This window comes from Vombatus ursinus, unplaced genomic scaffold, assembly GCF_900497805.2.
Source record: "Vombatus ursinus unplaced genomic scaffold, bare-nosed wombat genome assembly UNPS02014832.1, whole genome shotgun sequence".
In the NCBI taxonomy this organism is placed as follows: domain Eukaryota; kingdom Metazoa; phylum Chordata; class Mammalia; order Diprotodontia; family Vombatidae; genus Vombatus; species Vombatus ursinus.
In genome coordinates, this window is record NW_020954610.1 from 12,625,747 (window position 1) to 12,653,081 (window position 27,335).

General features: G+C 36.0%; 1 protein-coding gene across 1 annotated transcript in view; it reads right to left on the reverse strand.

Annotated features, from left to right (window-relative positions):
- Nucleotides 1-27,335, reverse strand: part of LOC114025755 (endoplasmic reticulum resident protein 44) — a 119,039-nt gene that overhangs the window by 17,224 nt on the left and 74,480 nt on the right. The window contains exons 9-10 of the mRNA XM_027839246.1: nt 11,164-11,275; nt 8,680-8,821 (exon numbers count right to left, since the gene is read on the reverse strand). Of these exons, the coding sequence (XP_027695047.1) occupies nt 8,680-8,821; nt 11,164-11,275 (254 nt within the window). The remainder of the gene's footprint in view (nt 1-8,679; nt 8,822-11,163; nt 11,276-27,335) is intronic.

Consider the following 27,335-nt stretch of genomic DNA (forward strand, 5'->3'; position numbering starts at 1 on the left):
TATATGACTGCAAGAAATCTAACACAATGAAAAAATAAGCTGGATCAAAGGTGAAATAGAAAGCTTACATACCATTAATACAATGAACAACAAAATGGCTATATCCAGGGAAGTGAATGAAATTCCAGCTTCTCTGAAAAACTGAAAAGTAGTAGGTCTGGAGAAGATCCATAATTATTGATTCAAACACTTCCAGTGGCATGACTAGCAACAAACTTCCTCTCTGATGCAAGTCTGACTCCTCCTTACTTAACAACAAGAATCACATAACTCTTTCCAAAAAATGGGAACTCCAATGATGCCTCTGAACAATGATGTGCTTACATACTTTCATAGCTTTTACTGCTGTGCCACGACTTCTATCACTAAAAATAAATCTATAAAAACTTAAAAAAATAATATATTGGCTAAAGAGCAAAAAACCCCAGGAGTATGAAAAGCAGCCAAACAGGAAAGTTTCAAAGATGAGTAGATTTGGCAGAAAAGATGAGTTCAATTTTGGCCATGCTGAATTTGAGATGTCCCTTGGACAATCCACTTAAAAATGTCCACCAGGCAACTGGTGATGCAGGATTGAAGCTCGGGGTAGACAGTAGGGCAATATACAGATTTATGTGTCACCTACATAGAAAAGATAATTAAACCTATAGTAAATTAACGAGAGAAAAGTAATATTAATAATAATGGCTATTCTTTATATAGCACTTTAAGGTTTATGAAGCACTTTACATATTATCTCATTTGATCCTCACAACAACCTTGTGATAGAAGTGTAATTAATATCTGTTTCATATATTAGGAAACTAAGCCTGAATGAGGTTAAGTGACTTTCCCAGGGCCACACAGCTAGTAAGTGTCTGAGGAAGGATCTGAGTCTTCCTGACTCCAAGTCTAGTGCTCTCTCCACCAACGAATGTTCATAATAAAAAAGAGTTTGAAAATTTTTAAGAATGAATCCAGAAGTGAAGAGACCATTTGCATCTCAAATACCCCAAACAACATAAATGGAAGAGGAATTGATATCTGGAACAGAGTGACAACAGAAAGCACAGTAAGAGATTTCTGACTAAGTGTACACAAGAAGACAGGGATAAAGGTGAACATCCGAAGGAGGCATCCGTGAAAAGGTGGACAAGGACATTATGGACAGAACTGGGCAATGCCCTGCATACAGGTGAATGCTTCGTGTGTGGGACTACATTACAATAAGGGACAGTATATGAAGGGGGGGTAGGAGGAAGACACAGAGGAGTGAGTTAAGAACCAGAGTCAAATCCAGGGTCAACTGCAAGACAGAGGTGACCTCTGTGGTTTCAGGCTACAGGGGAGTAGGTGAGAAGGAAGGGGAAAAGATTGAAAATGAGAGGAAGAGTCGGAGGCTTTACTGTGGAGGTGAATGTACCTATATGAAGGGAGATGAAGACTTTACCCTAGATAAGATGTAGGGGTTTTGGAGCCTGAAAAATCTATTTATCTTGGAAGGGAGTTAGAACCCCTGGGGGCAACTGGCACTTGGAGGAATAGGAGATCACAGACCCAAGGAGGAAATTTCTTTGCAAATGTAGACAAAATAAGGTCAACGAGAGAGTATAGATACACGGAGGTAGGTGCCTCACCATCGGGCAATGTCCTCTCTGTCACTTCCATTAACTGTCATTATTCTGACAGTGAGGCACAATAGGAAAGGGGCATCCACAAAGTAAGCTCTACTAGGCAATGACAGAAATCACCTAGAAGGCAGAGCTTTGATGCATACCTTGTGAGCTTTCATTTTATGAAGAATACAGAGAAAGGAGAAAGACCAGATGATTATAGGGGCCATGAATCAGACAATGAGGGTCTAGAATAAACAGAAAGAGAAGACAGAAAATAAAGAGAGTGAAAGCAATCCTTTTTCAAAAGGGACACAAAAATTGAAATTTAAAAAAATAATAAATAAGACTAGCCGAAGGGCAGGAGAAGAAGGGGAAATCTACTTGGCTCAGAAGAAAAATGAGGGGAGAGAAAGATATAGAAATATGGGCAGTGGAAGGCACAGTGGATAGAGTGCCAGGCCTGTATTCAGGAAGACTCATCTTCCTGAGTTCAAATCTGGCCTCAGACACTTATTATTAGCTATGTGACCCTGGGCAAGTCACTTAATTCTATTTGCCTCAGTTTCCTCATGTGTAAAATAAACTGGAGAAGGAAATGGCAAACCACTCCAGTATGTTGACAAGAAAACACCAAATGGGATCCCAAAGAGTCAGACATCACTGAAAATGACTCAACAACAACAAAAGAAACATATAATCAAATAAAAGCAGGAAACAGAAACTAATAACCAAAAAAAATCCCTAAAGGGAAAGGAGGAAGAATCAAAAAAAGGGAATCAGGGGTAAGGGGAAGAGAGCCAATGGGAACAGGGCCATCTTAAAAAAAAAAAGATTAAAGTAACTGAAGGAACATAATAACTGCATTTATAGCAAAAGGGGGGAAAATCGCAATTTGGGAAAAAAAACAATTTTAGAGACAGATGGAGGAAAACATAAAGCTAACTCTTATAACTTTAAATGTGAATGGACTAAACAATCCAATAAGATAAAAAGGAGTGACAAGATTGGACAAGAAAACAAAACCCTACAATCTGTTGCTTACAAGAAACACATTTAAAAAACAAAGGCATACACAAACTAAAACTGAAAAAAATTTACTATACATTAAGTGAATCAAAAAAAGCTGGAGTTGTCATCATACTATCAGACAAAGCAAAAACAAATATTAAAAAACTAAAAAGGGATAACAAGGAAATTATATTATAATGAAAGGAACCATAGAAAATAAACCAATATCAGTAACAAACTTAGATGCTCCAAATGCCTTAGCTTCCAAATTTATAAACGAAACATCTGAACCTCAAGAAGACATAGACAGTATTACAATAATTACAGGAGACTCTTGATATCCCTCTTTCAGTTTTGGGTAAGTCTAACAGAAAGATAAACAAAATGGAAAATATGGAACTGAACAAATTTCAGGAGAAACTGGAGTTAAAAGACTTGTGGCATCATCTAAATGAGACAGCAAAAGAACATACATATTTTTCTGCACCACATGGACCTTTTAAAAAAACTGACTATGTACTAGGGCACAGATATTTTGCAAGTAAATGTAAAAAGGCAGAAATGATCAATACATTCTTTACAGACCATAATGCAGTAAGAATAGAAACTGATTCAGAGACCACAAACAAAAGACACAGACCCAAATGAAGACTTAACAATGCAATCTTAAATAATGAGTGGGCCAAAGAACAAAGCACAGAAATAATTGATAACTACGTAAAAATTATAATGATGAAACATATCACAATTTTCTGGGGTGTAGCTAAAGCAGTCCTCAGGGATAAAATCATATCCTCACAATTGTACATAAATAAAATAGAAAAAGAAAAGATTAATGAACTGAATATGCATATAAAAATACAGATTCAACAAATAAACCTAAAATAAGTGCAAAAGAAACTGGAAACAAAACACCCCATGGAAATGATAAATAAAGCTAAAAGGTGTTTTTTTGAAAAGATGAATAAACCCTTTACTAATCTGCTAAAAAGAAGAGAGCAGAAAATCAAATCAATAAAAGTAGCAAATGAGCAAGGGGAAATTACAGCAAAACCAGAAGAAATAAAACAAATAATCAGAACATATTATGTATAGTTAATATGCTAACTAAATTGAGAACATCAAAGAAATAAAGGAGTATCTTCAAAAATACATATACTCAAACTATCAGAAAACCAGATAGAGATCTTAGATAACCCAATCTCAGAAAAAGAAGTAGAACTAGTTATAAAGGTACTACCATGGGGAGTGGGGGGTGGGGAGGGGACCCTAGATCTGCAGGATTAAAAGGAGAATTCTATCAGACTTTTAAAGCACAGTTAGTACCACATACTTCAAAAATTAAAAAAGAAAAAACCCTACCAGAATCCTTTTATGAGACAAATATAGTCCTGACACCTAAACCAGGGAAAGATAAAACATAAACAGAAAACTATAGACCAATATCATTAATAAACATTGACTCAAAATTTTTAAACAAAATCCTATCTAACAGATTACAGTGATTTATCCAAGAAATCATTCATTATGACCAAGTGGAATTTATACCAAAGTTGTAAGAAGCAATAATACAAAGGGAAATCCCATTCCAAATAACTATAAAATGCATAAAATATCTAGAGATCAGCCTCCTAGAGCATACAAAAGTCTTGTACAGATTCAATTACAAAGTACTCCTTAAAGAATTAAAGAGCAACCTAAATAGCTGGAGGAATATTCAGTGCTCATGGCTAGGCCACATCAATATAATAAAAATGTTAATACTACCAAAATTAATTTATACTTTTAATGCTATACAGGTTTGCAGGCTGGACCTGCCTCAAACTGTCACAATGTTCACTGTTGTAGAGAAGACAGGAGTGAGCACACTCTTTCATGTTTTGGTACCACAAAAAGACTTAGTTTTATCAAAACAAATCAGAATACTCTTACTCCATGTGCTGGGAATGCTTCATTGAAGATGGCACTGACAATTAAAATGGGCAAACCATGAGTATGGATGAAATGGACTGAAGCTATAAATACATACATTATGCACCAATGCTAGATCATAAAAAAACAAATCTCATCAGTTACAGGCTAGATACTAACACTGCTTTCTGTCAACGACACTCTCAGTTCCAAGTCACAAAACATACTGCTTTAGGACAATCATTAAGAAAGAATATCATCCCTAAACCTAGATCAAATAAAAAAAATATGAAATTGATGGGCTACTAAAATCTAAAAGAGGAAAAAATTGAAGACGCTAAAGATGTTGAAAACTTTTACTTAATGCAAATTCTAGAAATTATACCTAATAATGAAAAAGATGACAAAAAACCCCACTAAAGTCTCAAATTATTTTGAAAGGGAAATGACCATACTTAAATTCAAAAAAGCTTTTTTTGGGGGGAAAGCATGAATCCAACTATCAGACCAATTTATATCAAAACAGAGTAATTAAAAAAAGTTAGCATATATTATAACCATCAAGCATTCTCCTGCAGAATTTGATATAAAGTATAAAAATATTTCAGGACCTGCACAGCAACAGATGTAGCAGTTGTTGCCACAGTAAAAACCACAGAAGGGAAAGGTGGAGCTAATGAGCTACAGATCAAACACCATGGTAGAAAAAGCAATTTGAGGAAAGTATTTAAAATCTACAGAAAGGTGATGGAAGATGCCATCAACAGCTAGAAATAGTCACAAAAAACCTAAACCCCTTGTGAACAAACTCAAAGCAACATGAGGAAAGGAAACTGGCGTACATTAGTACATCAGAAATTCTAGATTCCTTTAATGAGCCATTGAAAGCCAAAGTCAAAGGCTAGGGCAGCATAAGCAGTCAAAGCAGCATAAAGAATAAACATTTCAACATTAATCAAAAACTTTACCCCAGAGGTTTGAAAAACAATGAAATTAAAGGCAACACAGACCCCCTTAAGGAGGATGTGGAAAATTTCTGGTCATCTATATAACTGAAGAACCCAATATAATAAAAATGCAAGTTGACTTAAGACAGAGAAAGCTTGTACCATATTACTGAAATGAATTGACAAAACAGTCATGTCAAGGGAGGTCTAATCTCAAGGCAAATTTGGAAATCAGCCAAGTAAGTTTTGGCTCAAATACTTTGCAGTGCTGTCTGAATTACTAGCAAGGCCTCTTTATCAGCTTCCTTTCAGATGTAAGCCCAATCCCATTTTTTTTAACAGAAGGAATTATATATTAGTAACTAAAATTATATATTATCACCCATTACCAAAAGATGAGAATACCAGTGATCTCCTGAAATATAGGTGATTTATGTGTTTATGCACTTTATATAAAGCATTCAGTTTGTAGAATGAAAAAAAAAATCTACAGGTACCCACAAGAAAATAATACATTGTCTAAGACACAAAAAAAGTGTGCCAAATAGTCCCAGGGGTATAAAGAGCAACTTACTTCTTTTGTAATTAATGAATAAGCTGTCACAAAGTCCCATAACATATGGTACATAACCTAACACTGTAATAGTAAAGGCTATTAAACAGGTACCTGCTACTAGAGTCTTTAAAATGTATTTATTGCTTATGAAATTATTAAAATCTAAGAGTAGAATTAAAAGGTCCCAATGCCATGAGCAAGACCCTCATGAACTTAAACATATGTCAACAATGAGTAATGGGGATTTGTTTGTGGAAAAGGAAGGATTTATGACAGCAATTCAGGACTGGGTCATTACAACTAGAAATTATAAAAGGAGCTCATTATTTATAATGAGTCCAGACTTAGTGATCAACATACATTATTCAATGAAGCAGCAAAAATTACACAACAGGTCAGTTTAGGCTACAAAAAGTTAGCATATACTAAGTACCTAATAAGACATGACCAGGGGACTAGAATTAGACATTAAAAACTTGCTTTTTTTCATGGACTGACAAATGACTAGTCTGTAAACTACACACAGAGACCAAAATATTCTTGAGAACTTGAACAATAAACTGTGCTAGAACAGGACCATGATTACAATCCAAACTGCTGCCCAAAAAGACATGAAAAAAATTATATTAACTAATTCATAGTGAAGTAAGCAAAAACAGAAGAACAATGTATACTATAACAATATTTTTAAAATGAACAATTTTGAGGAGTTTTATAAACCAATGATGAATAAAATGGGTAGACCAGGAGAACAATTTACATAACAGTAACCCTGTAAAAACAACTTTGAAAACTGTCAAAATTATGATCAATATAATGACCATTCATGATTCCAGAGGACCAATGATGAAAGATGTAATCATTACAGAGAGGTGATGAATTTAGGGTACAGAATAAAATATTCATAACTAATAAAATGATAGGAAATCCTTAGGATTTCTGGATTTCAGATTCAGTTATGAATATATGATATAAACATTCACTCCCCAAGCACTGTAATGTTATTATACTCTGAAAATTTTATATTCAATATAGTAAATTTTAAAATGTTACCCTTTAAAGTAGAAGCTAGTGTACCTTTCCACCAATCTATGTCCAGCTGCCATCTCCCACAACTTCGGGGTGTTAAAAACATCCCTTTAAGGGAGATTTTTCCTTGTTACCTGTCTTATCAAAGGACAGCTCATCACCCATCATTTCTGCTACCAAGAATCAAATCAGCTTCCTAAGGTAAGTATTTATTCTTTGCTTTTTTCTTATAGGAATAACAACCCTGCCCTTACTGCCCACTTCTTCCTTTAGGCTCAATCGACATCAAAATTTCCAAGAAGGCAGAAGATACTAGTATGACAAAGTTTAAAATAACTTCACAGCAGCAAAGTGAATGACTTTTTGCTACTGTAATAAAAAGTCAATATAAAAGTTATTTTGTAGTGTTACCCAAACACTATAAGTTTTTTTTAGTAAGTTCTCTTTATTATTGATATATTATTTGAATATTTTCTCATTTATTGTTCTACACAACTATTCCTGTAAATGGCAAATTTCCCATAAAATACACATGAGGTGTGAATAGTTAGTATATATACTTCCTGAACCAATTTTTTTTTCCAATTGGTGAAAGTTAAGGCATTTGTGAAGATCATAAGATTTAGAACTGGAAATTACCTTAGAACTGATTGAGTTCAACCCTCTTAACCCATTTTACATATGAAGAAACTGAGGTTCAGGGAGGTCAAGGTCATATGGATAGATTCAATTTAACTCCAAACCTGCTGCTTTGTCAATAATAATAACAGCTTGCATTCACATAGTGCTTTAAGATTTGCCAAGAGCTTTATACTGAAACAGCTACCTTGGAACACAAACCTGGGCTCTAATTCTCTTTACAAGTCATCAAGCTTTAGGACGACGAGATAAGTTAGATTATGTTTTACTTAACAGAAAGACTTCTTTTACAAAATAATAATAGTAATAATGATACAATTGAAATTCGCAAAGAAAACTAAGAATCCATTGAGAGCAGGAATTGCCCCTAAGACATCCCTGACCAATTATTTCATGATTTCTATTTGAAGATTCCCAGAGATGAGAATCACATTTCACTTCTAGACAATTCAATCAAAAAATTTTCCTTTAAATCCAGTTAAAATCTGCCTCACTGCAACTTCCATAGATTATATCTTGTTCCACCTTCTAAAGACAAGCAAAGTAAGTTTATTTCATCCTTCCACAGGACAACCCTTCAAAGACTTGAATTCACCTGTTCTTTCCCCCTTCCCCCAATTTTCTCACTCTTAATTTAAGCTAAACATTCCCAGTTCTTTCAACTTATCCCTGTATAACAAAATTTTAAGTCCTCTCACCATCCTGGTTTACCCTCCTCATCAAACCATTCCATAGGAAAAGGACTTTTAAAAATATCCTTGTGATCATGCTCAATTGTAGTGATATTTCTGTATAGGAAATTATTTGTCAGGAGCAACTATCACGTAAAAGTAAAATTCAATGCAATTGAGTAGAGGAAGGAAGTACTCTCTCCCATCAAATTACCAAATTAAATTACTATTTCAATACAGAATTACCTGAAAAAATGCATAAACATTTCAAGTTAATTTTTTATTTCTGTCAATAGTGAGGAAAACCTCAAATGGATACTTACGATAAATCCTTGAAGTCTGGAAAGACATACATGTGCCTGAAGCTGTCAATGGCTATTACTGGGCAATCTGCTGGTGTTTTCTGTATATGCAGAAGTGGGTGTCTAAATTTATCACAATCAGCATGTAAAAAGTTTATTGTACCTTAGAAAGAAAGAGTATTTAGAGAAGATTAGAATTATTTGGCTTTACATTCCTAAAATGTTAACAGTAACATGCTAGTTCAAATATAAGTCACCTGTCTAAAATGAGAGCCCTTTGAAAGAAAAAAACAGAGGTATACTATGAAAAACAATTGCACAAAATTACCCAAAACCACATATGTATATTGAGTGAAAACTGGGTTCTAAGTGAGGGGGGAATGTGTGGGGACTATAGGGTTGGTCAAGAGCTGCCCTAGTGTCTTACAGTAGAAATGGCAAACAGGCACTCTCAACAATTTCACAGGCACATTTGAGAGGTCAAAGGAAAAGCTGAGTATTGTCAGTGGGTACCACAGCCTCTCATCAAGGAAATCAAGTAAAACATGATACAATAGCCTATATTTTTGGGTTTTGTATATGCCAGATTTGGGGGAAAGTGTGTGGTGTAATGGATAGAACATTGGACTCCAGATCAGGAAGAACTGATTTTGAATCCTGCCTCAGATACTTAGCTATGTAACCCTGGGCAAATCAGTTAACCTCTGACTACTTACTTCAGTTTCTTCATCATTAAAATAGGGACAGTAATGACATCTACCTACCAGAGTTGTTGTGAGGATAAAATGAGATAATATATGTAAAATGTTTTGCAAACCTGCAAGCATTAAATAAAAGTTTGCTGTTATTATATATTTGGACCAATACTATATTTGAAAAAAAAAACACTGAAATATAAAAGCAATATACTTGAGTTATTTAAAGTAATCTAGGAATTATAAAAACTAAAAATTGTAGCTATTTTCCAATGTACCACTTGAAGCAGCAAATATTTTACTTAGAGATTTTTAAGAGTGAAATTTCTATTTTATCAAAATGACATCATACCTTAAGAGATTATAATTTGAAGGTTACAATTCATGTCTAATTTTCTAACATTAAATTACCTAACTGTCCTAAGGACACAGTCCAAATGTCATAGACTAGCCAATGATACCATGACCAACTTTTACTTATCTACATGGGGAACATCAACATCCAATCAAAAATTTTCTCTATTCTATTCCACTTGATAGTCAATTCAACTCAATTTATTAGGCAACTACTATGTATATAGCACTGTGTCATGTTCTTAGTTCACTTTGTCTCTATATTTTTCTTTTCTTTTTTTTTTAAGGCAATTGGGGTTAAGTGACTTGCCCAGAGTCACACAGCTAGTGAGTGTTATGTGTCTGAGGCTGGATTTGAACTCAGGTTCCCCTGAATCCAGGGTTGGTGCTCTATCCACTGCGCCACCTAGCTGCCCCGTGTCTCTTTATTTTTCTAACTACAGACTTCTTGATACTCTGAGAATTCCACAACAACTTGATAACCTCTTTTTGTGTAAAAAATATATTCTATTTGCTGATCAGACAGTTCTTGGTTATAAGATTGGGGAACTTTAGTAAAAAACAAGGAACTAAAAAAGGGGTCATTTGAGGGCTAGAGGAAGTGTCTAAATTTATCACTTTCCCTCCCAAGTTTCCTGCTTCTCTCAGCTATGACATACTAATGACTGGAAGCTAAAGTCAAAGTTATCTGTGTAATGGATAGATCTAATCATGGCACTCCCCTGCTTAATATTCTTCAGTGGGCCTAAAACCCCTTACCTATTACATAAATACAAACTTATTAGCCTGGCATCAAGAGGCCTACACATCTGCCTCCAAATCATCTTACCAGCCTTAATTCAGTGGGAGGGAGTAACACTTATCCCATCACATATTCTATGCTCCATCCAAACTAGACTATACAATTCTCTCAATCTCCTCTAGCCTTTTCCTGCCTTCATCCTTTGGTGAAGGATGTCCCTCATGGCTAGAACTGGACCCCACCCCAAACCCATAAACACTCTTTCTCTCCTTTGAAGCCCAGCTCAAATTTCACTTTTTTTCATAATTCCCCCTGCCATAACTGATCCTTCTCTTCTTTGGCTTTCTCAAACCATTTCAGCCCTCCTTTTCACTTCATCATTTTATAAACTGTATAATAGTTATTTGTGTACATCTTCTCCCTTAAGGGAAAAGGCTACACTGTTTTTCATCTTCGTATGCCTCGTACCTAGTACAGAGCCTTTCACATAACAGATACTTAAATAAAAGTTTGTTGAGTTGAATTGAATTGTCAAGAGAATCACTGTTTTTTATTTCTTCTGCTAATGTCCCCCTCTATTTTCATGCTAAATTATGACTTGGCTATATCTCTAAAATTATTCACTAGATTTTCACATGTAGGTTCCATACCAAATATCTTTAAGCATATTTGAAAAGAATAGCAAAGATAAAAGAGAAACCTTAGTTAATCTACCTTTTTCACTTATTAACTGCCGGGCTACTTCGTTTTGGAAAACATCTAAACTCACTGTATCCTCTTTCATGTGGAAAAGTATGAGAAAAGGCAGTCCTTCTTCTGTCAATTCCTGTATAGAGAAAGTATTAAATGAGAATTGTTATACATTTTCATTTAGTTCTAGTTATATTCTAAAATACAGCAAAATATAACTTTAAAAAAGAAAACCAACAATAGTAGCATGCAACAATACAAAAAATATCCCATGGAAAACAGTCTAAATAGAAATATTTATAGCACTGCTCTTAAAACAAGAAGGGCCTAAGTATAAGCAAAGCAAGGTCAGCAACTATTAGTCTCAGAGAGCTGTCTGTGGCACTAAAAGGTAAAGTGATTTCCCCAAGGTCACACAGCCAATTGTGTCAGAGGTAGGGAAACCCATCCCTGGGTGAATCCAGGTTTTCCTGATTCCTGGGTCAACTTTCTATCTATTAGAGAATTCTTTCTTTTTCTCTCTCTCTCTCTGTCTCTGTCTCTCTCTCCCCTCCCCTTTTTGTTAGGGAGAAAACATCAACTGGCTGCATTTGTTTACTGGTCCTTCTCTGGGATAGGGGAACAGTGTCTTATATGCTGGTACTAGTTTCCTTGTCTCAAAAAGAGCTACCTGGAGAGGCCTCTCTATTACATAACTGAATCCAGTCCTAGAGGGCCAGAGAAACCAACCACTGTGGGTCAGTTTACACAGGAAAGGAGGAAAGTATGGTAAGACAGTAATATGGCTTCACAGAATTCTGGTGGATTTATATTAAAAATAGATGTGTACAAAAGATGGAAGCAAGGGTACTGGTACTTAACCAAGGGCAAATACAAAACAATACCACGTATCTATAAAAACAGCATCACGAAGACTAAAACCCAAAAATGAGCCTAGTGTTACGAAAAGTGTCAAAATTAATAAAATGAACTTTGAAATCTATTTGCCAAATACGAAAAGAATAAAGGAAGGAATAAGCCTAATGGTTAAGCAGATGGTATTGTGTTAATGGACAGCAAAAAAAATGAAGCTGCTCAGCTGCCATTTTGGTTCTAACTTCTCTGTCAAAGGGAATGATCTTCAGACTAGAATGGGTAGAACAAACATGATTAAACGTAAACTAGAGCCAAAGACTGGTAAGGAGACAGGGAGAAAATACTTAGCAACTATAAATAAGTTCAAACCTCTTGATGTAGAAAAATTAAGCTGCAGGATGCTCAAAGAACTTAAAGATGTGATATGTAGACCACCTGGGATAATCTATGAACTATAGCTGAGAATGGGAAGGGTGTGCTATAAGACTGAGAATAGTGCAGGATAGGGTTCTGATTCCAACAAATTTTCCTTAACTCTTCTTTTTAAGGGGAAAGAAGGTAGATTTTGCCAACTATAGCTAAGCAAATTTAAAGTCAAACTCAGGTTAAATTCTAGAAATACTGAACAGATGGCTTGTAAGCACATAAGAAGATAAGTGAAGATCACCAAGAGTCTAGAATTCACCAAAAATAAGTTATGCCACACCAACATTATTCTTCATTGTAATACATTTACTGTATTGGTAACAGTCTGAATTAAATTGAATGCCACAAATGTTCCCTGTCTAGATTTCAGAAAGGCTAGTGTGTGCATTCTGAAAAAATCTTGCATGACACTCTTGCGGACAAGTCTGAAAAAAATGTGTACAATGTACATGTAGGCGGATTCATATCTGGTTTAATGACAGAGTCCAAAGAGAATTAATGAATCATTGTCCACCTGGCAGAAGGTCTCTAGTGCCAGAAAGCTTTGGTGCTCAGTTCTGTCCTGCTTACCATTTTAATTATTTATATTGCACGTCTTTCAAATTGGAGAAAGACACAAAGCTAAGAATACTATTATACTGAATGACAGAATCAGAATCCAAAAGACCCCTGATAATGTAAATTTCTCAATTCAGGTTAAAAAAAAATAACTTTAAGCACAGGATGGTAAAGACAAGATTGGATAGCAGTTCGTATTAAAATAGAAGGGTCCTAATTGACTGAAAGCAAAACCTGATTCAATCACAATCCTTGTCCTCCACTTGACAGACCATCCTTGAAACATGATCTTCAGTTCTGGGTGACACATTTTAAGAGTGACATTGAAAAACTGGAATGTGTGCAGAGAACGTAAAGCGGTACAGTAAAGGGTGCTGTTAAGTGAAACAAATCTGGGGATGGGCAGAGGCCACCTAGGGAGTCACCAGGTTCAACCTTGGAACGTTCAAGGGATGCTGGAATGTGAGTGCACGGCTGGCTATGCTTGAGGTTCATCTCAAGGACATCTCTGGACTAAGGAATGATGCTTCTTCTACCAGACTGTTGAGTTTCTAAGAATAGTGCAGGATAGGGTTCTGATTCCAACAAAAACCACCAGGTCAGATCCCTCAGGTTAGGATGGAGTAGCTGAATCTTAATGGAGGGTTCTCATCAAGGGATGATATTACTAGAATAATATATCACTTTGGGGTTGTTGTGAGGATAAAATGAAATGGCCTACATAAAGAACTTTGTAAACTTTAAAGCAATATATAAATTCAAGTTGTTATTATTATTATTTTGAAGTAGTACAATAAGAAAAGATGGAAATTAGATATATGCTCTATATATGGATATTGGCAAGAAAAATTATAGGATGTGTAAGCATTGCAATAATATCCCATAAGGAATGTTGGATATGAAGAATTTAAAGAAAATGAGAAGGCCTATAAGTGAAACAGGATAAAGAAAGCAGAGTAAAAACGGCATAAAAAAACAAGCCCAACAAAAGATCAACATGTTTGTCATTGCACAAAGCAATAGGCACCTTAATGAAGTGCCTACTAAGCTAAGCAATGTCAAAAACAAACCAGTTTGTCCTCAAGGAGCTTATACCTTAGGAAGGAGAGACAATGTGTACATATGTAGATATAAACAAAATAACTGGGGAGGGGGGGTGTATGAAGAAATGAGCAGCTGAAGGGTGGAAGGATAGTAGTAATGGAGTCATGCAGTAGATGTCACATGAGCACTTGAATTAAGCAAGCCTTGAAGGAAGCTAGGAACGATTCTAAGCGGCTGAGATGAAGAAGGCATGCATTATAGGCACAGAGGCCCAGAGAGGGGAGATGGAGGGCCACACTAAAGGAAGAATCAGAAGACTAGTTTGGCAGGACCACAGAATGAGTGAGTAATATATAATAAGTCTAGAAAGGGAGGATTGGGCCAGGTTGTAAAGGACTTTAAATGCCAGATAGAAGAGTTTACATTTTGTCTGACAGGTTAATAGATTTTATTGAGTAAAAGAGTGACCTGTTCAGACCTATACTTTCAGAAAATCACTGACAGTTGTACAGAGGCAAGGCAACAGAGAATCTAATTAGGAGGCTATTATGATAGTCTAGGCCAGGCCTTCTTAAACTTTTTCCACTCATGACCCCTTCAGCACTTCTTAAACCCTGGGTTGAGACCCCATGTGGGTCCCACAGTTTAAGAAGCACTGTTCTAGGCCAGAGATGATGAGGACCTGAATTACAGTGCAAGTGCCTTCCCTCCCAAAATGATCATTTCTGACCTGTCTTGAGGTGATATACACACAATCTTCTGTCATTTTCTTGCATGAGATTTTGCAAATGAGTTTATATTCCAAACTAGTGTTGCTTTCTCTTGGTTTTCATGTCTTTCCTCTAGGCAAGGTGATCAAGTGTTTGTTGGTTAAGTGTTTTTCCAGGTTCTTTGGCTTCCTTGACGTAATAACTGTTTATATCAATTAAACTTCCACCAGAAAAGTAGTCCACTAACAAGCACCTATTAAGTGCCTATTATGTACCAGGCACTATACTAAGTAATGGGGATACAAAGAAAAGAAATAGTCCCATGGCAACAGTCCTTGTGGAATATGTACTTTTGTCTACTTTGCTTTCCCCTCCCCCCCAATTTAAGCAGCTTGTTATCACTGAAAAAAAGCTTGACACAATGAAGATAAATTCCCCTAACAGATAAGTGATGAAAAAACATGAACAGACTTTTCAAAAGAAATAGAAATTATGATTTATATTTATATATATATGAAAATAAAGAAAAGATATGAAAGAATGTACCAAATCACTAAGAGAAATACAAATTAAAATAACTCCAAAGTTTCATCTCATACCTAACAGACTCTGTTGTTAGGATTGTGGAAAGATGAGTGCGCTCATGGATTGTTGGTGGAGCTATGAATGGGTCCAATCATTACAGAAAATAATTTGGAACTATGATCCAAAAGTTACTAAACTATAAATACACATTGATGCAGTGATTCAAATACTAAGTATATACCCGGGGTTGGTGGAGTGGAGGACAAAGACAGATGGTAAAAGTCTAACAGATATGAAAGTATTTATAGAATCACTTTTTATAGTAGCAAAAAATTGAAAGTAAACCAAATACTGGTTGGAGGAAGAGTTGGACAAACTGTGGAGGATGAATGCAAGAATATTACTCCATTGCTTTAAGAACAAGGAATATGAAAAATTTAGAAAAAACTGAGGTCATATTTACTGAAGTAAAGGTAAGTAAGCACAATCAAGAGACCAGACACAACATCCTCAATAACATAATAGAAAACAACATTTAAAGTCATCAGAACACTGATCAATGCAGTCATAAATCTTGACTTCAGAAGAATAATGAAGAACAACACTTCCCTCTGTCAGAGAGGCAGTAGCATACACATGCAGAATAATGCACACGTTTTCAGACGTGGTTAAGATGACTTTGTTTTGCCTAATTTTATTTCCTTCTTACAAGGAGAAGTTATAGAGAAGTTGCCAACAAGTGACTAAAGAGCATTAGTATAACTTTCCTCCTTTTATCCTTCCTTTTAAGAAAGATTCTTGCCAGGAAAGGAAAGAGCTGTGGTTCAAATTTTTGTCAACTGCATTCCATAATTAGGAGTTCTAAGACATTTTGAAAAATTCCATTACATTGTACGAAAATCATAGCAGATTCAATATAACTTGAAATGTTTGTGATAGAGTAATAGCAACATTGTGCGATGATCAACTTTAACAGACTTGGCTCTTCTCAGCAATACAATGATCTAAAACAATTCCAAAAGGCTCATGATGGAACATGCTATCTACAGCCAGAGAAAAAAACTATGGAGTTTGAATGCAGATCAAATCATACTATTTTCACTTTTTTTGTTGTTGTTCTCTTTCTCATGGTTTTTCCCTTTTGTTCTGATTCTTTTTTTACAACATGACTAAAGTGGAAAGATGTTTAATATAATTATACATGTATAACCTACATATTACATTGCTTGCTGCCTTATGGAGGGAGAAGGGGAGAGGGAAAAAATTTGGAACTCAAAATCTTATAAAAGTGAATGTTGAAAACTATCTTTACATGTAATTGGAAAAAATAAAATACTATTAAATGGGGAAAAATGTTTGTTATAGTTAATCTTTCACCTTTAGAAATATTAATCACATGGGCAGCTAAATGGCGCAGTGGATAAAGCACCCCTGAAGTCAGGAGGACCCGAGTTCAAATTCGGCCTCAGACCAAAACACTTGACACTTACTAGCTGTGTGACCCTGGGCAAGTCACTTAACCCCAATTGCCTAAAAAAAGAAAAGAAAAGAAAAGAAAAGGAAAGGAAAGAAAAGAAAAGAAAAGAAAAAAAATCTTCAAAAAAAAAGAAATATTAATCACAATACATGGGAATTCTTTTTTGTAACACTAGCTTATATAAGCAATATTATAAGTGACTTGTTTAATTCTGGCATGAATAACTATCTGGACATTGGCAACACTGATATCCTTAAATGAAAACTGCTTAGCAAAGTGCCAATCTGGAATTACCTGGGTTTCTGAGTATCTGCTTATTCAGAGAGGCCCAAGGAACAGTATGAAGAAATAGAGAAATTCAAACCAAAACTTTAAACCAAAGTTACTACAAACTTATGATCAGACACAGTTACTATGAGAAAAGTACACTGAAAATGCTCCATGTCAACAGAACAAAAATTAAATACCAACCACCATTTTCGCACATCGAAATGCAAATTAAGAATTTAAAATTCTACTTAATAGCTTCTGATTAATGCCAAAAATGCTGAAGTTAAGTGCTGTTAATGGTATACTGCACAAAAAGTCCAGAATATTTGTCCTTCCCTTAAAAGGACCTCATTATCCACTTTTTTACATTCTCTATAAAACTAGAAATACAGTAGACACTTCATAAATACTGTGATTATAATTTCACTTATACAGAAATTGTAATAAGTACCCTGCCTCTGAGATACTGAGTATAGGTACAGGATAGTCATTCAACTCTTTCCAACAGCACTTAAAATAAACTCTAAAGATTTTTTTTTAATTCTTATTCATACTTTTATAATTTTATCTCTGATGTGAATGATCTGTCATGGAGAGTAGTTGCTAGAAATAAATCCAAAATCAAGAGTAATTATCTCAAAAATCTTGGGACACATCAAACACATCCAAACCTCCTTCACCTCCCACTACTCCCATATTATTACATGTTTTTCTCCCCTTGTAGAAGCAACGTAGGTAGAAAAATAATGGTAAATCACCTTCTTGACCATTTTACAGATGAGGACACTGAGGCATGGTGATGATAGTGATTTACCATTATTTATTCTGCTAATAGCTTGTGTGATCTTAAGCAAAGATGAGAGTAGATTCAGATTTTTTAAGTCTTAGCAAGGGCTCTTTCTTGTATATTAGGAAGAATAATAATAAGGAAATAGCATCCTCATACAGGTGAAAGAACACTGATTGAAGTCAGAGCGGACCTGGGAAAAGATCCTACTACCTCTGACGTTCACCTATGCGACCCTGGACAAATCATTTAGCTTCATCCAGACCAAACCATGGCTGATGGAACTGAATAAAACAATGTGAGGTAGTTCGTGCTCTCGTGAATCTTGCATTCTACTTAGATGCTATTGGATTTACAGTTTACTAGTCAGACAGGAAAGGAGCCATTAAAAGAGAAATATTGAATGAATGAGAGAGGATGATGTATAAAGTAAAGTTAGGATGAAGGTCTTGGCAAGGGGCATAGGAAGAAACATTGGTCTGAAAAGATTAAAGATACCATTCCTTTTCGAATACCTTTTGAATGTGACCTAACTGTAAACTTCCCTTTTGTCTGGGACTCTCTTTCGTGTTATTCCTCTGCAGGCTTCAGACTGGGCTAGAAGGGGTTAAGACCCTTTTCACCTCCTGGGAGCCATTTACCTGCTATTTGTTTTTGAACTCAATCCTGGACCAGGATATAGCCCAGCACCTGATTCTAGACTACCACTTCTAGGAGCCCTGGCATTGTGACTGTTGAGTGGTGAGTAACAGAGCAACCAGCTGGCACCCATTCCTCTGCCCTACACAAGTTTAGGCCCCTCCACGCTGGATCTGGGGCTTCATTTAGCCTGTGACACAGCCTTTCTCTGCCCTGGAATGCTCTGTGTCTTGGCACGCTCCTAGCCAGATTTTATCCTCAGCATCCACACACTTCTTTATCTCCCTATTCTAATGTGGGCTAAAAAAAATACTCTCTGCAATTTTTTTTCTTGGATTTCCCATACAAGATGAGGTCTGGTACATTCTCTAGATCTGTTTGAAGGAGTTGGTGAAGGAAGGAGGAGAAGAGCAATTGTTACGCTTCTTCCTGCTACTCCAACATCTTGGCCCACACATCCTTCTAGGTCATTTTTAAGGGCAGCATTGCTATATTTCAACTAATCAATCAAGAAGTGCCTACTATGTGCCAGGCATTGAGGATATAAATACAAATAATGATACAATGAACGTGCATTCTAATTGGAGAAACAGTCACATAAGAAAACATATACAGCAAAAATATAAAGTTAATAAACACAAATATAAACAAAATAGTTAAATACAAGGTAGTCTATGAGGAAGTAGCAGTTGAGGAAAATCAGAAAGGCTTCTTGCTGAAGATGGTGTCTGAGCTGCATCTTAAAGGAACAGATAAAGTGGAGATACAGAATGAATGAATGACAGGCATGTCTAAGTGCAAAGGAATAAAAGATGGCAGTATTGTCTGTAAGATAAAAAGTCTGTTAAATTAGATCACAAAGTAGGGGGAGGGCAAGTAATGTCTAATGAAGTAAGAATCCTAGGTTGGGGTCAGGTTGTGTGGAGCTTTAAAAGTTAAACAGAGGCATGTGTATTTTATTCTAGAAGCAATCAGAGCCACTGAAGTTGACTGAGCAATGAAATCAATTGGTCAGATTTGCTCTTCAGGAAAGTTGCATTAGCCATAGTAATTTTGAACTATTCAATCATGATACGGGACTAAACCTCAGGATAGGCACTTGAACCTGATATATAGTCCTGGGAATCATCTCCATAGAAATAATAATCCATGGGAGCTGATGAGGTTACTGAGTGATTACAGAAGGATACAGGAAGAGGGACCAGGACAGAATCTTGGGGAACACCCACATGCTAGGAAGCATGATATGGATGATGAGCCAGCAAAGGTCACTGAGAAGAAGCAGTCAGACAGGTGAACAGGAAAGAGTAATGTCATGAAAACCAGAGGAAAGAGTATGGAGCATGACATTTGGTCAACAGTGTCAAATGCAGTAGATACACCAAGAAAACTGAAAAAAAGACCATCAAATGTGGCACTTAAGAGATCATTAATAACTTGGAGAGAGGAGTTTCAGTTGCATGTTTAAGATGACGGAAGACTGAAAACAACTGAAGACTGAGAAGAGAGGAAATGCAGTTAATGCGTAAATAATTCTTTTTAGAGAGTTTGGTTGAGAAAAGGAGAAGAGATATAGAACAACAGACTGAGAGGATACATGGGGTTTACTGAAGGTTCTTTAATGACAAGGGAGAGTTGGGAATATCTGAAGGTTATAAGGAAGGAACCAGTACATAGGAAATGGTATGATTCAAGACAGAGGATGACTGAGGAAGCAATCTGCTGAAGATGACAGGAAGAACTGTACTGTCTCATTTCTATCCACATATTTGAACACAAGAGGTAGTTAATAAATTTCATTCATTCAAACTGAACCGCCTACAAACAAATTTTGACCTTCCTGATTCCTGAAAAAAAAAATTAAGAAGCCTTTTATCAAACCTCCTACCCTCCAAGTGACTACCTAAACTCTTCCCTATCAATAAAAATGTTACGTTTAATTAGAAAAATTAGTATCCTAAGAAAAAGGACCTATTTGTACAAAAATATTTTAAAATGTAATTGGGAATTATTTTAAAAATATATTTTAAAAATTAGTATTAATTAAAATACTTAGTAATTACACATAAAATAATTAATTTCAAGCATAACATCTTTTCAGTTCCAAACTCTAAGCTCCCATTAAAATTCTGTCCATTTCTCTCATTTATTTTCAGAATTATCTTGTCAAATGATTATAGTGTATACTACATTCTTCTTCTTCTTCTTTTTTTCGGCAAGGCAATTGGGGTTAAGTGACTTGTCCAGAGTCACACCTAGTAAGTATTATGTGCGTGAAGCCGGATTTGAACTCAGGTCCTCCTGACTCCAGGGCCGGTGCTCTATCCACTGCACCACCTAGCTGCCCCTACACTACATTCCTCTGATCCCTATTATTGCTTCACATTATTTCCAGATATTTTTTCATAATCCTGCCACTTTATCCATCTATTTCTTTATATTATTCCATGAAACCACTGTACCATAATTTTCTAATTCCTCTAGGACTACACACTTAGGTTGCTTCCTATTTTTTTTTTAATTAACTATAGTATTAACATGAACATCTTTGAACAGATTTTGTGGGGTTTTTTTAGGTTTGGGTTTTTTTGTGTGTGTAACAATGGGCATGGTTCCTAAAAAAGGGATTAATGGGTCAAACAATATTAGTTTTGTAATTTTTATTGTGTACTGCCAGACTGCTCTCCAAAAATATTCTACAGGTTTGCAATTCCAACATCAATAAATCAGTGCATCTGTTTTACCATAATCCTATCTGTCCAGTTTTATTACTTTTAATTATTTTTGCCAGTTTGATGGATGTGAGGTGATACCTCAAAGTTGTTTTAATTTGTATCTCGTTATGAGGGTGATTTTTCCTCAAGTGGCTACTAATAATTTGTTCCTTCTTTTGAAAACTGTTCACATCCTTTGACCATTTAACTATTTTGAACAAGAGCTGTTGTTTTGCCTTTTCAACAGCCCCTTACATTAAAGATATTTTTAACATTCCTATTTGCCAAAAGCATTTTTCCCAATCTGTTATTTTTCTTTTTTAAATGACAACATTCTTAGTTGTAGGTTTATTTTTCAATTTTGCTACAGCTTACATCATTGTGTCCCCAACAATTCCTTCCACTTCTTGAACTGAAAGTTATCCCCCCTCAACTACTATGATAAATATTTCACTACATGCCATGTTTTCTAGAGTTTGTTTTATGTTTGACCCTCTCATCCAACTAAAATTCAAAGGGGTACATGGTGTAAAATACAGGTACAAATTCCTTTTCTGCCAAATTGGCAACTAATCTTGCCAAAACGATATGTTTAATAATGATTTCCTTTTTCTAACTTTCATTTTCTAAAGATTTATCAAATTCATATTTTAATGTTCTTGGATATCTGGCACATCTATTCTATTTCATTAATTTATTTCTCAGTTGTTTGCCTAGTACCATACAGTTTTGATAACAATTCTATTTTAAAGCATGAGAATGTAAAACCTCGCCCCTCACTGCCATTTCTTTTCAGTGTACCCCTTAATACTCTTGCCAAATTGTTTTCCCATATAAATTTCATTATGGATTTGTCTAATTCTATTAAGAAGCTCCTTTATATTTTAGTTGGTATTGTATAAATAGTGAAAGGGACAGGGACTGGATTTATGATTTCACTGGCATAGGGAATTTCTGGGTGTGGAAACTCCTTCTTAAAAGTGAGGGACAAAACCTTCTCTGCAACTTATTGTCTTTTAGAGAATTTCCTAAAGCACTAAGAGGTTAAGTGACTTGTCCAGCCAGTATGTATCACAGGTAAGATTTGAAGTCAGGTCTTCAATGCCAGCTTTCTCTCCAATACAAACTTCTCACTGCACTAAATATGTTAATTTGAGGAATATTATCATTTTTTACTATATTAACATGATCCATCCATAAACACTGAATGTTTCTCAAGAGTTTACAATGATGCCTAGACTTCCTTACCCCCCGTCACTCACTTCTAAATCCTTTGGAATCTGGTTCTCTTCCTACTACTCTATTAAATCAGCTCTCTCAAATGTCAAAGACCCAATCTCTAATTGAATATTAAAGCTATAAGAGACCTCAGAGATTCTTTATTCCAACACTATATTTTACAGATGAGAAACTGAGGTCCAGAGCAAAAAAGTGATTTGTCTAAGGTGATATAGATCATAAAGGGCAGAAGCAGGATTCAAATCCAGACCTTCTGAAAACAGGCCCAGTGTTACTTCCAGCAGAACTTAAGTTCCTGAAGGCTATGGGCATTTTCTTTTTTGTCTATGATTTGCACATATTATATGATAGATAGTAGGTGCTTAATAAATGCTTGAATTACGCGATATCATATTAACCAACTGCCTTTTCTTAGTCCCCATCTTTCTTGACCTCCTTGGACTTTTGGACATACCTGATCATTCTGATATCTTTTCTCCTTGACTTCTGTGACCTTAAATTACCCTTGTTCTCTTCAACAGTCCTTTTCTGCGTCCTTTCCTGGCTCTTCTTCTTTCTATCCCTTCATGTTAAGTATTTCCCAAAAATCTTTCCCTGGAGCTTTTCCTTCTCTCATTCTACTCTTAATAATCTAGGCCAAATATTTTAATTATTACCTCTTTGTAGATGGTCCCTAACTACCTATTGTTTCTAATTCCTCCCAACCCCTCACCTTCTTCAAATTTCCCTACTACTAACAAGGGTACCACTATCCACCCAGTCACTGAGACTCACAACCTAGCCATTATCCTCAATTCTTCATTCACACTCAACCCACATATGCAATCTGATGCCAAGGTCTGTTGATTCTACCTTCACAACATCTCTCATATACAACCCCTTCTCTCTCCCCTCTGACACAGCTATCACCATGATGCAGGGCTTCATCGCATTACCCCTGGACTATGAAAATAACTTTCTTGTTGATCTCCTTGCCTTAAGTCTTTCCCACTCCAGTCTACCTTCCACTCAGCTGCCAAAGGGATTTTCCTAAAGTGTAGTTCTGACTACATCATGTCCTCTACTCCAGGGCTTCTTAAAAACTTTTTCCACTCATAATCTCTTTTCCTGTTTCCACGGTGTTAGTTGGCACTGCATGGCCTGAGAACATACGCAGTGCTAAGAGCAGCTGCTTTTGTGTTCAGATGTGTTCAGAACCAAGGCTGCAGATACAACATGGGCAAACACTGCCAGAAACACCTCGGATTCATTAAGTGTTTGATTTTTTAATTAATTTTTGGTCATCGTGCATTCAGAAACCTTTTACTGTTGCCAAATTTTTCATGTCCCCATATGGGGTCGCAACCCACAGTTTAAGAAGCACTGCTCTACTCAATAAACTCCAGTGGCTCCCTATTACCTTCAGCATCACACACAAAATCCTGTCTGGTTTTTAAAACCATTCACAACCTGACCCCTTCCTACCTTTCCAGTCTTTTTATACTTAACCTCCTCTCCTGTATTTCCAGAGTCAATGGCCTTTTGCCATTCTCCACATGTGACAGTTCATTTCCCAAACCTATGCCTTTTAATGAGCTGTCCCAAAACCTGGGATGTTCTCCCTTCTCACTTCTGCCTCCTGCCTTTCTTTAAGACTCAACTCAATTTCCACCTTCAGCAAGAGAACTTTTCTAGTCTTCCCCCAAACTCCCACTAAGACTGCCTTTCCTCTGACAGTACATCTCATTTACCATGTTGTTTCTCCCATTAGATTGTAAGCATCTTGAGGGCAGGGACTGTTTTCATTTATCCCTAGTGTTTAGCACAGTGCCTGATGGCAAGCACTTGTTAACTTGACTTGACATAGATATCTCTACCTGAATATCATGGCAATAAGTCAGACTTGTCACCTACCAAACCTTGTACGCTCTGAGGAGGATCAAGCCAGTTTTATAGGGTTCAGCCCAGGGTCTTGGGATGCTTCATGCCTGCAGGATTCTTGGGGGCCAGCAGAGGGCAACACAGTCCTATCCGAACTAAAGCAATATTACCTTGTCTTGCTTTGAAATGATGGCCTAAAGCTAGGGAATGTTGATCATGAAAATGGTCAGAAAGAAATCCATTCCTATCCACCTGGAACTAAAGCTAATATTCAAGGATTAGGGACTTTGTGATGATGGTGTCTACAATGAAGAAAGCATCATGGCTTTGAGATGTAATCTGGCATTGAAGCTGAAAAATATGGTAGTCAATGGCTCTTGGTGATTAGAGACTAAAGAAAGTCTTCAAGTCTCTTGGATGAGTCCTTAGCCCAAGCATACATTTCACATGTGCTGCTATAGGGGTTAAGGTCACAGTGGTGTCATGGCTATGAAAATTCTTCTGTGGATATATAATGGGTCTTGAAGAATTCTATTTGTCCTAAAGAAAGGATGTCATGCTAAACCTGAAGCAGCACTTCAGTTTAGCCCTCTTTGGAAATCACAGGATTAGAAATGGAAGGGTTACCAGGGTATATTACTATATACACACACATACAAAAGTGTGTGTGTCTGTGTGTGTAAACATGGGAAAGCAATAGTGGATGGTCTGTTGATGATTCCCAATACCCTGGTTTAAGAGATAGTATGTAACTCTTGTCTATATGACATGAAAATATAAATGAGAAGATCCACCTGACCTACTGTTACTCAAAATTAAAATGATTCATTTTCACAATTGGGTACCTGATCCCTTCTAGGGATAGCAACCAGAACTTTAAAATGATCTAATTACTAAGACCTCTATTTCCCCACACCCTTTGGTAGTTTTCCACTGAGATAAGTTACATAAAATTAAAAGGCACATGGGCAGTGGGGGTAGGGGAAGTCTAAGTATGGACTCAACTTGAAAGAGAGGCTCCAAATACCAAATTAGAGGTTTATGAAATTAAATGCTTTTGGATAGCTGGGTAAATCAGTACGCAAAAAGGCCTTGGATTCGTTCAGAGCAGGCTTTCTTGGCTTTGAATGACCACTGAGAAGTTTACTTCTCTTTTTTAGGTTTCTCAGAGAAGTAATCAAGGTAGAAAAATGCAGAATGGTGGCAGTGAAGGAAACTCTAGAGGTTTTTCAGTTTTAGAAGTGATAACCATTCTCACTTTTTGGGAAGAATGGGAAGGAGAATTTATGCAGACGCCACAGTGCTCAACAATGTGTTCTAGGAACTCCATTTCTTTTCCTGTAAAATGTATACTTTACTAATTTTGCAAATAGCTTGTTATGCTAGGTAGGATAGGCTAATTTTGACAAGATGTTGGTTGGGGCCCTAGTAACTATTTTAGGACATCATCCAGATAGTGCCTATGTTTCTGTACAGTTATATAGCATATTAAGTTCATGAGGCATCCTATGGTAAAAGCATAAGGGAATTACAAAGGCCACATAAAAGTTTACGTTCTAACAGGCCACTGAGTTGAAAGATGATTTTTCCATTTGCTTTCTTCCTTTATCCATATAAGAATGGTGGTCTCCTCAAATGTCCAATTTCATGAACACTTGGACATGCTGAAGCTTGTACAGAAAGTCAGGAATTAGAAACATAGCGCATTGATCTTGCACCAATATTGAATTCCAGGCTTTATGGTCTTAGCAATGAGAACTTCCTACTTTTATTTTTGACATACAGGATGTGAAGCACAAAGTAAACGGATGACGAATTTCTAGCACAGGTTGATTTCTCAGAATTGTTGGAGGGACTAGTCTCAGTAAGAAGTACCTGAGTGGCACTGTTTCACCCAACAGGATGTTAGTAGCACATGCAGACTGCAGAGGCAGGGGAAGCACTTAAATTTTCATGGGCCTAAACACATTCTGATAGTTCCTAAGAAGACCGAGGATAAAACTAGACTGAGGACGAAGGGTGACTACAATGTTAGAGGTGGTAATAATAATAATAGCTAAATTTATTTATTGCTTTATTTGCAAAGCACTCATAAAATGTTATCTCATCTGATGCTCACAATACCTCTATGAAGTAGGTGTGATTAGTACCCCAATTTTACAGATAATACTGAGGTTCAAAGATGGTAAGTGACTTGTCCAGGGTCACACAGATGCGTGCTTACTAGCTAGTAAGCAACTGAGATCTGCTTGACTCCAAGTTCAATACTCTATCTACTACCCCACCTAACTGGTGGAGGCAGTGGTGAGTGCAAAAGGCTGACTGGGGGGCAAAATAAAGTCTCTTTGAATTCCACACAACTGCTGTACCATAAATTGCTAATGACAATACTAAATGCCATTAGAAACAATACAGATCAGGTTTCAATCTGTTCTGGCAAGGGATGTGTCTCATACCTGTCACCACAATTATGGGCACAGCTTGGGACTGCATAAATATTTGCCCTTGATGGACCAAAGGTAGATTAATGAATGAAGTTTCTAGAAAGTCCCAGAATCACCCCCATCTTGAGTCTAGAGCAATGTTTTCCAAACCAAACTATATTAGAAACCATTAAAATATCTAAATTTCCCCTCAGTGACAATTTAAAATTGCACAGGTATATAATATATATTAAATTCTGCAATAAGAGTAAAAAAAAAATTCCCTTATTCTTATGACTTAAATGAAATGTAAATCCACATTAAGAAATTATAAAGACAAGTACATAAATGCTATGAAAATATAAGATAAATTGAAGATAATTAGTACTATTACTGTTCTCTCTGACTAATTTTTCTATCCTTGGAGTTAGAAATGTCACATGAAAATGTAGAACAGGGTCAGACACCAACTGATTTTTTTGCTTTGATTTTATTATTGCTAAAAGGGCTTCTTGCTGAGAGTAATTCCAAAAGCAATTAAATACAAAGCCTCCAGAAATGATTTTTCAACAAATAAGCACTAAAAAGATTCCTTTGGTCATTTCAATTCAACAAAATTTTATTTGGAAAAATAGATTAGTTTATTTTCTATTTTTGATATTTTATGGT